We start from the raw sequence: 15445 nt of genomic DNA on the forward strand, positions 1-15445 counted from the left end.
CACCATTTTTTGAGAGGACCATCCTTTTGCCATTTATTGTCTAATATCACCTTGGTTATAAATCAAGTGACTATATTTGTATGAGTTTGTTTCTGAACTGTAATGTTCCCTTGGTCACTTTGTCTTACGTGACATTATATTGTCTTAATTATTATAACTTTATAACAGATTTATCTGGCAATGTGCGTCGTTAATATTTTTTCAAGTTTACTTTGACTATTCTTGACCCTTTGCATTTCCATATATATTTTAGAATCAGCCTCTGAGTTTCCACCAAAAAGAAAATACCTACTAGAATTCTGACTGGGTTTCCTTTGAATTTATAGATCAATTTAGGACGAATTATTATCTTTATATTAGTCTTCCAAACCATGAACATGGTATATCCCTCTATCTATTTACGACTTTAATTTCCCTCAGTGTTTTATAGTTTTCTGTGTAGAGGTCATGCCCATCTTTCATTAGTTATTCCTTGGTATTTGATGCTTTTGAATGCTAGTAGTAAAGAGTATTCTGAATTTTTAATATTGTATTTTCTGATTGTGACTGGAATATAGAAATACAGTTTATTTTTTTCCTCCCCTCTGGTATATTGAGCTTGTTCCCAGGGACCTTGCTAAATTCACTTATCTGTAGTTTATTTAGGATTTTCTGCATTACAGAATCATTTGTCTACAAGTAATGAGAGTTTTATTTCTTGTTTTCCTGTCCTTTTTCCATGTTGCCTTATAATACTGGCTGGGACCCCTAATCCAGCGTTGAATAGAATAATAGAATTCTTGGATTTTTTTGTTTTGTTTTTCTTGATTTGGGGGAAAGCATTCAATACTTAATGATTAGGTATTATGTTTGCTGAAGTTTTTCTGTAGATAACTTTTTTATCAGATTAAGGAAGTTCCTTTCTGTTCCTGGTTTGCTAGAATAAACTTGGCATGATACATTATCCTTTTTATATATTACTGGACTTGATTTGCTAAAGTTTTGTTTAAGGTGTTTGCATCTGTGTTCATGAAAAAGATTACCTTATAATTTTCCTTTCTTATAATGTACTTGTTGGAGTTTTGCCATCAAGGTTACATTGACCTCATAAAAAGAAATGTTTTCCCTTTTTCTGTTTTCTGAAAAAGGTTAGTATAATGTTGGTAGGGTTTTTTTTTCTTTCCTTCCTTATATATTCACGGATAAGCATGCACTTTTCTCATGGGATCTTTTTCTACTTCATATTTTTAGCCTCCCGTAGAGCCTTTTATCCTGGATTGCATTTAGGGCATGCTTAGTTTGTTGAACCCATAAACGTCTCACTTCGTTATTGGTTCCAGTGTTTTACTTATACTCCTTTTATCTCATCAGAGTTGATGAGATCCTCATCATGTCTGGGGTCTTGCAGTGACACTGTTGACATCTCTTTTTCCCTGGTTGTCCACTTGAGGCCATCCTTCCATTACCACCAACTAATCTTTTTTAATCACTCCTATTATTACTGTTTTAAATTTAACTTTAATTTTCATCAACGTAATACATGTAAATATTTATGAAAATCAAATGGTTCTACTTGGCTTATAAAAAATAAATCTGCTCTTCTCCTTCCTACTCTCAGTTCCCACTCTCACAGGCATCCACTTTCAGTTATTTTAAAATAACTTGCTTAAAACTGTTGTTTCTTGATTTTTCAATTTTAGACATTGCGAGTTGACTTCCTTTGTTGGAAGAGAAAGATTTTGCTATCTGAAACTGTATATCCCCAAAATACCACTGTGAACTCTCCTTCCATCCTCCCAGCATAGTTATATCATAATTTTCAAGTGCATACTTAATTATTTAATGTTATTTATGGCAATGCAGATATTACCATCAGCTACATTTCCTTCTATAGATTTTTTTCTCCCTGAAGTTAATCTTGTCTAATGTAAATATTATAAATATTGTTTCAATACATAGAGATGTATCAAGCAATCCATCTTTTTTTCTTTTTAATTGAAAGCATGCCTCCTGAATTTCTTTATCATCTTGCTCCAATCTGGATTTCCTTGCTTTCTAGGCCAACTTCCTTTTACCATTACCCTAGGGATGCACCTGCTAGTCTCCTTGGTGCTGAACCTGCTGTTTCCTGGATTCCATTACTCTGGTTAATTCCTTTTTCTTGATAGAACACATCCTCTATTAGCTTCTTGAAAAGCGTTTCATAGGAAGTTAAAATTCTTGATCTTACTTGTCTGAATGTTTCTTTTCCTCACACTTGTTTGATAATTTGGATGTGTTTAGAATTCATGTTTCATAACTATTTTCTCTCAAAATTTTGAAGACAGAACTCCATTGTCTTCAAGCATCTCATGTCACTGGGATGTTTGATGTCATTGTGATTCCTGACTTTTTATATGTGATCCTTTATTTTCTCCTCTAGAAGTTTTTAACATCTTCTCTTTTTCCCCACTGTTCTAGAATTTGGTGATAATATGCCTTTGTGTGATCCCCTCCCCCTTATCTCTTTGATTCTTTATTTCATTGACCTGAAATTTACTAGGTGAGTCTTTTCTATCTGGACACTTACACCTTGAGTTCTGGAAAGTTTTTCTGTGTTATTTCTTTGACGATTTATTTTCTATTTCTCATTCTGTAACTTTTATTCAGATGTTGGACCTTCTTGATTATAACTGTATTTTTCTCTCCTTTTATCTCTTTGTCTTTTTGTTCTGCTTTCTGAGAGGATTTTTCACATCCTGTTCTTTAGGTTTTTTTTTGCTTTTGGTTTGTTTTCTTCTGCTTTTAACAGTGTCTTTTTCTCGAAGTTCCTTTGTTCTGTTTGTCTTGGCCTTTGAATTTAAAAGTAGAAATTTTCTTTAAATATCTGGTGATCCTTAGTTGTCTGTTTATATTTAACAGTGAGGCACTAAAAGTGCTGATTTCCACATTGCTGCTGCTTGTGAAGCGGTAGGATTCTTGTGTACACCTGGCTATTTTCTAATGGGACTCCCAGGTGATGCTATCTGAAGTTCTTTTCTCTGTATACCTCAGGTTTTTTGTTTGATTATAGTTGGTGGTGGTGGTTTGTTTTTCCTGTAGGGAAATCTTCCAGTCTTCTGTAGGAGGATAAAAGCTGGCTGCCAGTGCTCTTGGAGTCTAGTGGGAGAAGGGTGTTGGGGAGAGTCTCACCAATCAGAAAGTAGAATTTTAAGTAATTCCCTTGTAAAATCCCATGTTATGGTGCTGCCTCTTGGGTCTTTGCCTGGTGTTTTAAAGTCTGATTCAACCTCTTTAGAAAGTGAATCTTCAGTCTTCTGCTAGAGGAAGGGAGGAGATCCAGGAGCTGCATAACTTCTTGTACTGATTTTCAATCAGTACTCTTCTTTCAGCCCCAGCCACATGACTCCTCTCTTTGCTCCATCCCAAAATACCTGGTGCTTCCACTTCCTGAGCTAATTGATTTTGTTGTTGGCTTCACAGACTGCAGGCATTTAGCTTTCTCTGGGCTACTGTTTCATTATCCCTGGTCTGTCTGTTCTCCAACTTCCAAATTTTATATCACTTTTCTACTCTTATGTCCTATTTATCCTTATGGGTTTATACCTTAATTTTTTTTTTTTTTTTTGGTGAGGAAGATTAGCCCTGAGCTAACATCGTTGCCAATCCTTCTCTTTCCTGAGGAAGATTGGGCCTGGGCTAACATCCGTGCCCATCTTCCTCTACTTTATGTGTGGGATGCCTGCCACAGCATGGCTTGATGAATAGTGTGTAGGTTGCGTAGGTCCACGCCCGGGATCCGAGCCTGCGAGCCCCGGGCCACCAAAGCGGAGCACGCGAACTTAACCTTTACATCACTGGGCTGACCCCTATACCTTATTTTTTTTACTACCATTTTAGTAGATTTTTAGGAGAGAGCATAGGTAAACTTGTGTTTAAGCCACCATGGATCTGAATGTTGACTTAGGCACTGCCTTCTCATCTGGAATATCTCCCTACTCTTCTCCAGATATTTAAACCTTAGCTTTATGCTAGCCTCTTTCTTGGAACTTTCCCTGATAGTTCCAGAGTATAAGCTAATATTTTTCTTTGCTTGAACTCATCACTTAGGAATCATGAAAATGTTCTATAGATATTTGAAGGACTATTATGAGGAAGAGGGAAGAAATGAATATGTTTTTTCTTTTTGAGTGAGGGAGAAGCTTTGGGGGTGGGGAGTGGAGCACAGATTTCAGCCCACTATGTGAAAGAACTTTCTCACAGTTCAACAATAGAATAGGTTGCCTCTTCAGAGTCTGGATGGCTCTATGTCTGGGATGTTGTGGAAAGAGTTCTTTGAGCTGAGGCTCGAACCAGGAAACCTCTGAGTCAGTTATTGTTTCTGTGTTCTAGGTGGCCAGGTAGGGTTAGGGTGGAGTTGTCCTTCACGGGTGCCTTAAGTGTACTAAGTGAGTTGAGAGGCCAAGAACACAGAGCTCTGGGCTCACCATCACTGCTTCACCTAGAGAAGTACCATTTTTATCTGTTTTATATGTTAGAGCTTTTCATAAAATTTAATTTGAAAAATGGACTCTGTTTTTAAAAAAAAAAAAACTTGTGAAAACTGCTCTGAGTTCTTTTCTATGTTTCTATGAACTAGAATATTTACTATGCATTGGGCATTTATTTGCTCTTGATCACTCTTGAATATCTAGTCTATTACCTATTTTCTAGTATGTGTATATCTTTTCTTCTCAGAATGATTTTTAAGTTTTGTGGTAGAGAGCTTATCATATTTTCCTTTGCAGTACCTTTAAAATCTAACTGGTATTCAGTAGATAGTTGTTGAATGTATGTCTTGACCCACATGAATCATTTCTGTTTAATGTTCTCCTTTCCAAGGTGCCAACCGGATAGTATTAGAAGACTCCAATATCTTGCAGCCTGTGGGACTGACTGTGTTTGAAAACTGGTTATATTGGATTGATAAGCAGCAACAAATGATTGAAAAAATTGACATGACAGGTCGAGAGGGTAGAACCAAAGTCCAAGCTCGAATTGCCCAGCTTAGTGACATTCATGCAGTAAAGGAGCTGAACCTTCAGGAATATAGTAAGTTTTGACAGTGTACTGCTCACTGCAGGATTCATGTTTGTTCTCAGAAATTACGATAAAATTAAAGTGTTCTTTAATGTCGTCTTAGCTCCTCAAGATTTTCACGCACTTTTAGTATTTCCTTTTTTTTTTTTTTAACTCTTCATGTTTTTAAAGCCTTGTATCAAACTCACCTAGGAGCTTTATCAAATTAAACGTCTTTTCCCCATAAAACAGGAGTGGTAGAAAGGAATGGTCTTTTTCATTTTCAAAAATTTCCCCAGGTACAGCAAAGACTCTGCTTGTCATGCTTTCTCTTGTTCTCCTTCAGACTCTTTAAGAATACTGATATAAAGCATATATTTCTTCTGTTCCTTATATACCCCCATAGTTTGAACAAAAGCAAAATTATATAATGGTAAATATGTTATTATGGAATAATCTTATTCTTAGGCAAAAGCAAAACAAACTAAAAATTAGTGTGTAAACTTAGATAAGACTGGGCCGGCCCCGTGGCTTAGCGGTTGAGTGCATGCGCTCCGCTGCTGGCGGCCTGGGTTTGGATCCTGGGCGCACACCGATACACCGCTTCTCTGGCCATGCTGAGGCCGCGTCCCACATACAGCAACTAGAAAGATGTGCAGCTGTCAAATACAACTATCAACTGGGGCTTTGGGGGAAAAAAATAAATAAATAAAATTAAAAAAAAAAAAAAACTTAGATAAGACTGTGCTTAATAAGTGCTGTTTTTTCCCCTCTTAGATAACTTTTTCAATTCTCAGCTTAGAAAACTAGCCATAAATATTTTTTTAATATTATTGAAAACTTTTGAAATGGCTAATTATGTTAGCCTAGTTTCTTGTTAATATGTGTCTGTAATCAAAAGTACCCTCATAGCGGCCGGCCCTGTGGCTTAGTGGTTAAGTGCATGGGCTCCGCTGCTGGCGGCCCGGGTTCGGATCCCGGGCGTGCACCGACACACCTCTTCTCCTGCCATGCTGAGGCCGCATCCCACATACAGCAACTAGAAGGATGTGCAACTATGACATACAACTATCTACTGGGACTTTGGGGGAAAAAAATAAATAAATAAATAAAATTATTTAAAAAAAAAAAAAAAGTACCCTCATAGCAATCACTACTGTGTCTTACATGATTATACCAGGAATGCTAGTGTTAAATGGAGGCCTGGAGAGAGAACTGTTGGGATTCCTTAACTTCTCAACACAATGCTTTCAAGTCAAATTGGAGTATAAAAGGAGAATTGAGGAATGAGAGCACCATTGCTTGTTCAAGTCTTCCTCATGTAGTAACTGTTCATGAACTTAGAAGTTAAGTTAGAGGTATTTGAGAATCAGAAAGTTAGAATTGTTGTCATTCTATGTTATGACATGTAACTCATGCTGAACATTTAATAGAAATAAGGTAATAATAACACAATATAAGTTACTTATTTGCTTGCTATATGAATATTTTATTGCAGAAAACCTCAATGGAGAATTTCAGGGGGGATATCTTTTTTTATAATTCAACATTTAAATATGTCTTTATATTTGTAAATGTATTTTTTCAAATTTCTAATAACATTAAAGAGAATGAGATTTTTGTTTATCAAAAGTGTCATGGAATTAAAAGATTGAGAAACACTGCTATATAGGTTGTGTATTTTAATATGACTGATGTCTGTTTTGGGATATCTATGTAGTATAACATATCTGCTCATTTGTAGATAGCTGACTCCCTCAATCTCATTAACACATGCTGAAGCAGTTCTGATGTGTTTTTGAGAAGAGAGTCAGATGAGAAATGGATGGCTACATTAGATATTGGTATTCAGTGATGACAAATGTCAAGTTTCTTTTTTAACACAAGCTAAGTAGAAAATTCAAAGCAATGATTTCATTAAATACAACTTGTGAGACAGACTTTGAAAAGTTGCCTGACAGTGTATTTGTTTAATTTATCGCCGATATAGGGAAATTAAACGTTTGTAACATTCCAAGTTATATTTTGCAAATGACCAAGCAAATAATTTTCATTGTATCTGAGTGGTTGAGTTCCATGTGAACTTAAACTTTTTTCTTCTAATAACTCTTTAATTTTCAGTGGATTCCTCATTAAAATGTACTTTTTGAGTAAAATCATGTTATCTTTAAGAAAGATAGAATTTCTGAGTTAAACTCTTTACTTTAGAAGAGTTTTTGTATTTTAAATAGAATAATATCCAGGTCTCAGCATTCTACGAAGCAGTTGTTTTGGTTTCAATAATCAGCTTTTCTTATTTACAAAAATTAACGTGAGCTGTACCATTACCTTCTTAAAATACTTAAAATATATTTTAGATATAAATATGTAAAGACAGTGGTTAGATATAAGTATTTTGTGTTTTTAAATTGTTGTCCTCATTTTCTTATAGATTGTGTAGGGATGGATTGAGGAGTTATTTTATGTAGAAATACAGTCCGAGGTGATTTTACATTTGATTTTCTTGATAACTCATAAATAATTGATTTCGACTGGGCTGTTCCTCCCTGCCCCTCCCTCCTTTTCTTTATCTTTTTTTTTTTTTTTTGGCAGGACAGCACCCTTGTGCTCAGGATAATGGTGGCTGTTCACATATTTGTCTTGTAAAAGGAGATGGTACTACAAGGTGCTCTTGCCCCATGCACCTAGTTCTGCTTCAAGATGAGCTATCATGTGGAGGTAAATATTTTACCATTTTCTTGTGTAGGTCTAAATGCCAATTAACGTGTTCCATAACTTAGTCTAGCATTCTATGATTTGGCAATGAAATTGCTCTTTTTCCTAACTTGATTGGTCACTTGTATTCTATTCATCTGCACTATACTAGGCTTTTGGGTTATTCTAAGAGTACATCCATCAAGACAAGTGATAGGTATAACTTAATCCTGGGACTAAGGAGAAAGTGCTCTTACTGGGGGAAACTCATCCTGTGATGAGTATTTCCTAATAATAATTAAAGTTGCTTTTTCCACCCCAGACGGTAACAAGATGAATTAATTCTACCTCCTATAATCTCCATCCACTGAATTCTAGATTCTGTTGGGAATGTATCCAGTGAAAAAAATATTCTTCTGTTCATATCCATCAGCAGTTCCCTGTTGTTTTTCTTACTTACCTTGGGGGAAAAAATTGTTTTTAAGATGTCACTGGGTGGTAACAATGTTGTAGTGAAATTAGTTCAGTCACTCATGGGAGCATAACAGATTGGTACATTCCTTTGTTAAAGCATAGTATGGTAGCATCAAACACCATAATATTCATTCCCTCAGTTCAGAAATCCTCCTCTTGGGGATAATTCTAAGTTAATTCAACTGAAGGAGAAAGACTGTTCTCTATAGTGGCAGAAATTTAAAAAACAATGTAATTTCTAATGATAGGGAAATTATTAAGTAAAATAACTGATTTTATATAGCTATGAAACATTATGATCATAAGCTGATGTAAAAATGTAGCCAAAATTTGGCTCAAGTGGAAAAACAATTATTAAAATGGTGTTTTCTACTATGATGACACCTGCATAAAATGCATATTTCTGTGAACAAAGATTAAAAGAACATATGCACTCAAAATATAAAAATTGTTGATAAGATGGTTTTATAAGAATGTTTTATTCTTCTAACTTACCTTTAAGTTTTTAAAAATAAATGACATGTATTGAGTAGCAGCTGTGAGGCACTGTGCTTAGACTGCAGGAGATTTGAAGATCTTTGAGATAGAGCATACAGTTTAGTTAGGGAGATCACATGTGTGCAAAGTAGAAGTTAAGCTCTGGTACTTGAAGTATCCCCCCAAAAACGGCAAGTACACAATGTGGATGTACTTAATGACACTGAACTTATACTTTAAAATGGTAAACTTTGTTAAGTATATTTTACCACTAAAAAAATAGCAAGTAGTTCCATATCAGGGTACTGTATTATTACTCTAAAAAAGGCAAATCCTAGAAAAATTTACCTTTATGTAATGCTAACATAGATAAAACTGAAGCAAAGATATGGCCTTCCATACTGCAATAAACAAAAAATTAAAAAAATAAAATAAATAAAATAAAATAAAGAAAATGTCCTTTAAAAGACCTTTGATTATTTTATAATGTGTGCATTAAATGAATAGAATGTTTTAACAAGTGAATACAACTACGTTACCAACACACAAATCAAGATACACAGTGTCGTCATTAAGAAAAGTACCTTCGTGTCCATTAGCAGCCAATTCTCCTCTTCCAGAAGTAACCACTATTAATTGATTTTTATCCCCATAGTTTAGCTTTGCCTGTTCTTGAACTTTATATAAGGAATTGTAACATATATACTCTTTTTAGATTCTCTTGCTTAATATAGTATTTTTGAGATTCAAATGTATAGTGGAGTGTATCAGTAGTTTTTTTCTTTTTATTGCTGAGTAGTGTTTCATTGTATAACTATGTCACAATTTATTATTTTATTAGGGACATTTTAATTGTTTTCAATTTTTTTGTTATTAAGAATAAAACGGCAGTGAATGTTTGTGTAGAAGATTGTTTTGTGATTTAACATTGATTTTACAGTGGAGACAAATGAAATACAAAGTCTAAATTCCTCTGCCTGACCTTCAAGATGTGTTTTCAGTTTGAGCCTGTCTTACTTCAACTCATTTTGTATTTCTTCCCAGCTTGCTCACTTTATTTTTGTTTAGTTGTTTAGAATTTGATGATCACTGTGGCATATTCTGTTTTGTTTTTGTCTCTGTGGGTATACTTGTGGAATTTTAGGGATGTATTTCTCTTCTTGCATGCCCATCCTAAATCTTACTCATTTTCAAGGTGCAGCTCGTCTCCTCATGATGTCTGAAACCTTCACTAGCTGTTATTTTCTCCTCTTCCTCTGAGCTGTAGCACTTGTTACCACAGTTGCCTGACATGCAGTTCAGACTAATGTAATCATTTGTTTTGTATTCATTACTGTCTTCCTGTCTCCAACCAAATTAAAAGCTCCTTAAAGACGTTGACCATACTTTATCTGTTTTTATTCTCCACATGTTCTAGTATAGTGCTGAATACATAATAGGCTCAAATTTCCTCTATAAATAATCCTCAGATTCCCATGTGAACTGTTCACCTGTAATCTGCAATATTCTCTATTTTAAAGATAAAGGTTTTCTGATCCATAATCAAATAATAAAGTTATTGAGTTCTTCATAGAATTTACTAACAGATAAGTTTTTAAAAGAGGTCGGTGAACCTGTGGTGTAGTGGTAAAAATGCAAAGGGCTAAAAGTAAGGAGACTGCCCTTCTAGTCCTATCCTTTTTTTATCATCCTTTGTTTATAGGAAGCTCTGTAACCTTGGGCAGTCACTTAGCCTTCTGAGCCGCAATTTCCTCGTTTACAAAACAAAGAAATTGGGATCAATGGAAATTCCCAAACTGTTTGGTCTCAGCATATTTTTATATTTTAAAAAATTATTGAGAACCCTAAAGAGCTTTCGTTTGCATAGGTTATATTTATACATACTGTAGTAAAATTTAAAGCCAAGAACATTAAAAAATATTTATTAACAATAGTAAACCCTTACATGTTCTCAAATCTGTTAAGAAAATGAACTGTATTTTCTAAAGCAAAATAATTTTAGTGAGAAATGACATTATTTTTACATTTTTGCAAACCTCTTTAATGTTGAGTTGGATTCTCATGTCTACTTTTGCATTCAATCTGTTGTAGTATGTAGTTTTGGTTGAAATATATGAAGAAATTTGGCCTCATACAGATATGTAGTTGGAAAACAGAGGACTATAATAATAATCTTTTCAAATAACTGTGGGTATTCATCTTGAATTCTACACCAAATCTTGACAAGTGGTAGTTTTCTATAGGTTTAGTTGCAGTGTGGAATTTGAAACCATCATAGTCTCTTATATTAAAATCCGTTGATCTGTTTTGTGCTCTGAATGGATATTTTATTCATGCATGATTTTGTATCCTTAGACTTTAGTTATTTGGAAATATTAGAATTCCATTCAGAAATTCCCAGATCTTCAGATTTTGACGCATTTCATTATACAATATCAAAAAATCACGTGTTAATATCACCACCAATCTCATTAGAAAAATCTTTTAGTACTGGGAATCTGTCAAGCTTACAGTATTAGATATAAGTTTTCCAAAATTATAATTTCTCATTGAAAACTCCAGTGCTATAATTTGCCGCAAAAGTACAGTGTTATGGTTTGTCATTGTTTTCTTTGAAGTAACAGGCTCACTGTTTTTTGGTTTTTTTTTTAATTAAACTTTCTGCCAGATATCCAAGTGTAAATAACTAAAGTTTATTTGTCAGTTGTTCTTTCAAATACAAATAGTATTCCATTTTGGGATGAGTTTAAAACTCAAAATGCTTTTCCTTGAGAAACCATCATACTTAGGTATGCAATATGAGCTTTCTGCATACTTCTCATTTTGTCAAACAGAATGTTGAAGAGACATGTACTCAGAGTTGGTTTTAATATAATTAATATTTTTACTGATTCATCAAGAACATTCTTTAATGAAACTGGCACTTTTTTTTTTTACTGTGAGTGCGTGGCTCTGTAGAATGCAATGGCTACTAGTACAATTTGGTGCCATTGCCTTGAGTTTTGTGCCAAGAGTTTTACCTACCATTCCTTTTGTAGCATTAGTGCGAATGTAGTGAGAAAGGCAAGTGACATCTTAGTATTATTATAAAATAGTTTTGACCTTGTAGATCCCTCTGAAAGAAGTCTCAGGGACCCCCAGGGGTTTGAGGACCACTCTTTGAGAACTTCAGAGATAGAAAATTTATGAATTCTAGGCTAACTTTAAAATATTTGGAGGTTGATGATTATAGTGATTATTCCTAGGTTATGTGTGAGAGTCTAATGGATTGCAAATATAGTAATCCTACTTGAAAACTTCTGCTATTATAATGTTTTGCAAGTTAGTGAATCTAAATGAAGTAGTATAAAAATTTTACTTTTTCTCTGATTAGATGAGATAGTTTACAAATTTTGTCTATTCTAAAGTGTTTTGTATATGATAATTATTAAATGAGCTTCACTCAGGTGTAAATGTTTGTACCTGTGTGTGACTATTATTGTGTTTTTGTTACTCCCCTCCTCTTGTTCATTTGAAGAACCCCCAACGTGTTCTCCTCAGCAGTTTACTTGTTTCACGGGAGAAATTGACTGTATCCCTGTGGCTTGGCGGTGCGATGGGTTTACTGAATGTGAAGACCACAGTGATGAACTCAATTGTCCTGTATGCTCAGAGTCCCAGTTTCAGTGTGCCAGCGGGCAGTGTATTGATGGTGCCCTCCGATGCAATGGAGATGCAAACTGTCAAGATAAATCAGATGAGAAGAACTGTGAAGGTATCCAAATTCCTAGGGCCTGGATATGTAGTCCTTTTTCCATTAAGTTGTTTGAAATTCAGAGTATTGCTTTGGCTTAGTGGTAGATTTGGAGTTTTTCAAATCCATTTGACTTTATTATATCTAAACAGTAGCATGTTCCAAATTGTTGTTTTAATTCACTTAACATGCATGTGGTTTATATACGTTAATAATCTTTGCAAATTGAGAAATGAGGCCAAAAGATTAGACCTTCAGTATGTAGATAGTCCTTGCTTCCAGTGAACTCTGAATAGTGGATTTATTTATTACAATGTAAAATAATTCCATATTTTCCTCTTCCTTCTACTAACCTTTAACACAGTAAAAAAAACAACAGCAACAAAACCAAACAAACCAACAAATTCTCTAGAAGTTTTTAGTGTCTAGAAATGCATGTAGAATTCTCGAATTCTTAACAGAATTATTAGTGAAAGATGAAATTTAACGTAAAGAACAAAATAGGAAATTTCCTGCTGGATTCCTTTCTCTACTCTTTTCTCTCTACCAGTGGAAATCCCCTGAGAATAATTTTTTAAATTATATCTAAAAGTCTAATTTGTTTTTCATTTGCACTCAGAAAGCACTTTTTGACTCTTGCCCGAGTTTGGCTTTACATGATAGTAAAAATAAGAGAACTGTTTGCATTTTCTCCCCAGTGCTTTGTTTAATTGATCAGTTCCGCTGTGCCAATGGTCAGTGCATTGGAAAACACAAGAAATGTGATCATAATGTGGATTGCAGTGACAAATCAGATGAACTGGATTGTTGTAAGTAGGACTAAAACTTGTGTATTACTGTTAAGGGAGAATTTTAAAAATACTTTTTCCTTTTCTTTCTGTGTGAGTTTCACTTATAATCAATATTTCCTTATTAAGAAATAAGTATTAATGTTAAACTATTTATTCCAAAGATTTTTTTATATTTTGCTTTTAATAATTCCTTAAAGATAGCAGTTTTCTTTTGCACAAAAATCTTCACAGAAACGTTTAGTAAAGCATCAGAAAAGAATAAACATTGTTTTGCCACAACTAAAGTTAGGACATTCTCAAACAGTTGAGATACATGGAAATTAATCAGTGTTCTAAACTTAAGAACTTCTGAACATTACTCTGTTTCAAGTCTCCCATTTTTTTCTTGACATGTTTCTACCAGTCTCTCAGTGAGTTGAAGAGCTTCCTTAAAATGTACCTGAGGATACTTTGGCCACCATGTAGCCCTAGGCCTAGAGACCCTAAGCTGAATAGCCTATAGTTTCTTCAAAGTTCATAACTGTTGACCAATGCCCTAACATAAAATATATCCCAAATTGATAAACTTATTTCTGAATGGAATTCAGCATAAGCCAGGTCTACCCTGTCAAAACTGGTTTAATGAATTTAGATAGAACTCATTTAAAAACTCTTGAATCTTAATGAAGACTTTAACTTGGTATTTTTACAAAATTCAAATGGGATACACACTACGACTTGTAGAATCTATTTTTTATTCAACAAATGTTTACTGAATACCTGCTGTGTGCTAATGATACATGGTTCCTGTACCAAGTTTCTCGGAGTCCTCTGTGGTTGAGGTAATAGTAAGAATTGGGTCTATGCAGAAATAGAAGTACAATGATGTACACCTGAAATTTTTACAATGTTATAAACCAGTGTTACTGCAATAAACAAAAAATTAAAAAAATAAAAAAAATAATAAAAAAAAAAATTGGGATTTTTTTTGTGAGCAAGATCAGCCCTGAGCTAACATCTGTGCTAATCCTCCTCTTTTTGCTGAGGAAGACCGGCTCTGAGCTAACATCTGTTGCCAATACTCCTCCTTTTTTTTTCCCCGTAGCCCCAGTAGATAGTTGTATGTCATAGTTGCACATCCTTCTAGTTGCTGTATGTGGGACGCGGCCTCAGCATGGCAGGAGAAGTGGTGCGTCGGTGCATGCCCAGGATCCGAACCCCGGGCTGCCAGTAGCGGAGCGCACACACTTAACCGCTAAGCCACGGGGCCGGCCCAGAATTGGGATTTTAAAGCCAGGCAGAGATGGATTTGAATTCTAGCTCCACTTCTTACCAACAAATGATTTGTTATTGTTAAACCTTAGTTTCTTCGTCTTTAAAATGAAGATAATAATATTTAGCCTGCTGGTTGTGAGAAAATTAAATGGTTTAATGTATAGTATATAAAACATATAGCGTGACTCATAGTAGGTACTTTTGATAAAGGAGTGCAATAAGTGTTACCCAATGTGCTATAATAGAGATCTGTACAAGTAGCGCAAAGGAGAGAGGGGTCACATCTTTAGAAATGAAGATGGGGTTCAATCAAGGAAGACTTCTTAGAAAAATGGTGCTTAAGGTTTGGTGTTGATCAGCGAATAGTATTAGTTATGCAGATAAATAGAGAGATTGCATTCCATGCAGAGGGAAGATCTTGTTCAAAAGCAGAGTGAAACAGGCACCTTTGGGAAACTACATGTAAGTGGGACTGCCAAAATATAGGCTACGTCTTGAGGGATGTCAGCAAGAGATAACATACGTAAAGGTAAGATACTGGAGGACTTTGCTTTTCTTCCTAAGAGCCTAGCCAGTATTACAGAATAATGGAAAGTCATTGAAAAACTTAAGGAAAGGACTGTCATGGATACATAATTGTGAAAGCTGTAAAGCAGATAGATTGGAGGTGATAAGATTATAGGCAAGGAAATCAGTTATGTTGGTTCCTTTCAAACTTTTGTGACCACATCAAGAGAAATACAAAGATGTGGGTGCAGACATAAAAGAGACAAAAGTGCCATACAACAGTATTTACCTATATTATGTAGAATGCATTCTGAAGTTTTCTGTTTTAAAATGCTGGTTGCAACCCACTGAATTGTTTTCCTCACCTAATGACTTGCAGTGTGTAGTTTAAAAATGCTTAGGAGGCTATTGTAATTCAGACAGAAGATGATGAAGCTCTAAATCAAGAAGAGCAGTGGTAGTGGAGAGGAAGGGATAAATTTCATAAATAAAATAAAAA

At 34.7% G+C, this 15445-nt stretch overlaps 1 protein-coding gene across 1 annotated transcript in view; it reads left to right on the plus strand.

The window, feature by feature from the left end:
- The window catches only part of LRP6 (LDL receptor related protein 6), a 176060-nt gene that overhangs the window by 149184 nt on the left and 11431 nt on the right, over positions 1-15445 (plus strand). The window contains exons 16-19 of the mRNA XM_058558744.1: positions 4840-5049; positions 7609-7734; positions 12179-12415; positions 13093-13203. Of these exons, the coding sequence (XP_058414727.1) occupies positions 4840-5049; positions 7609-7734; positions 12179-12415; positions 13093-13203 (684 nt within the window). The remainder of the gene's footprint in view (positions 1-4839; positions 5050-7608; positions 7735-12178; positions 12416-13092; positions 13204-15445) is intronic.

Source organism: Diceros bicornis, chromosome 17 (genome assembly GCF_020826845.1).
Source record: "Diceros bicornis minor isolate mBicDic1 chromosome 17, mDicBic1.mat.cur, whole genome shotgun sequence".
NCBI lineage: Eukaryota > Metazoa > Chordata > Mammalia > Perissodactyla > Rhinocerotidae > Diceros > Diceros bicornis.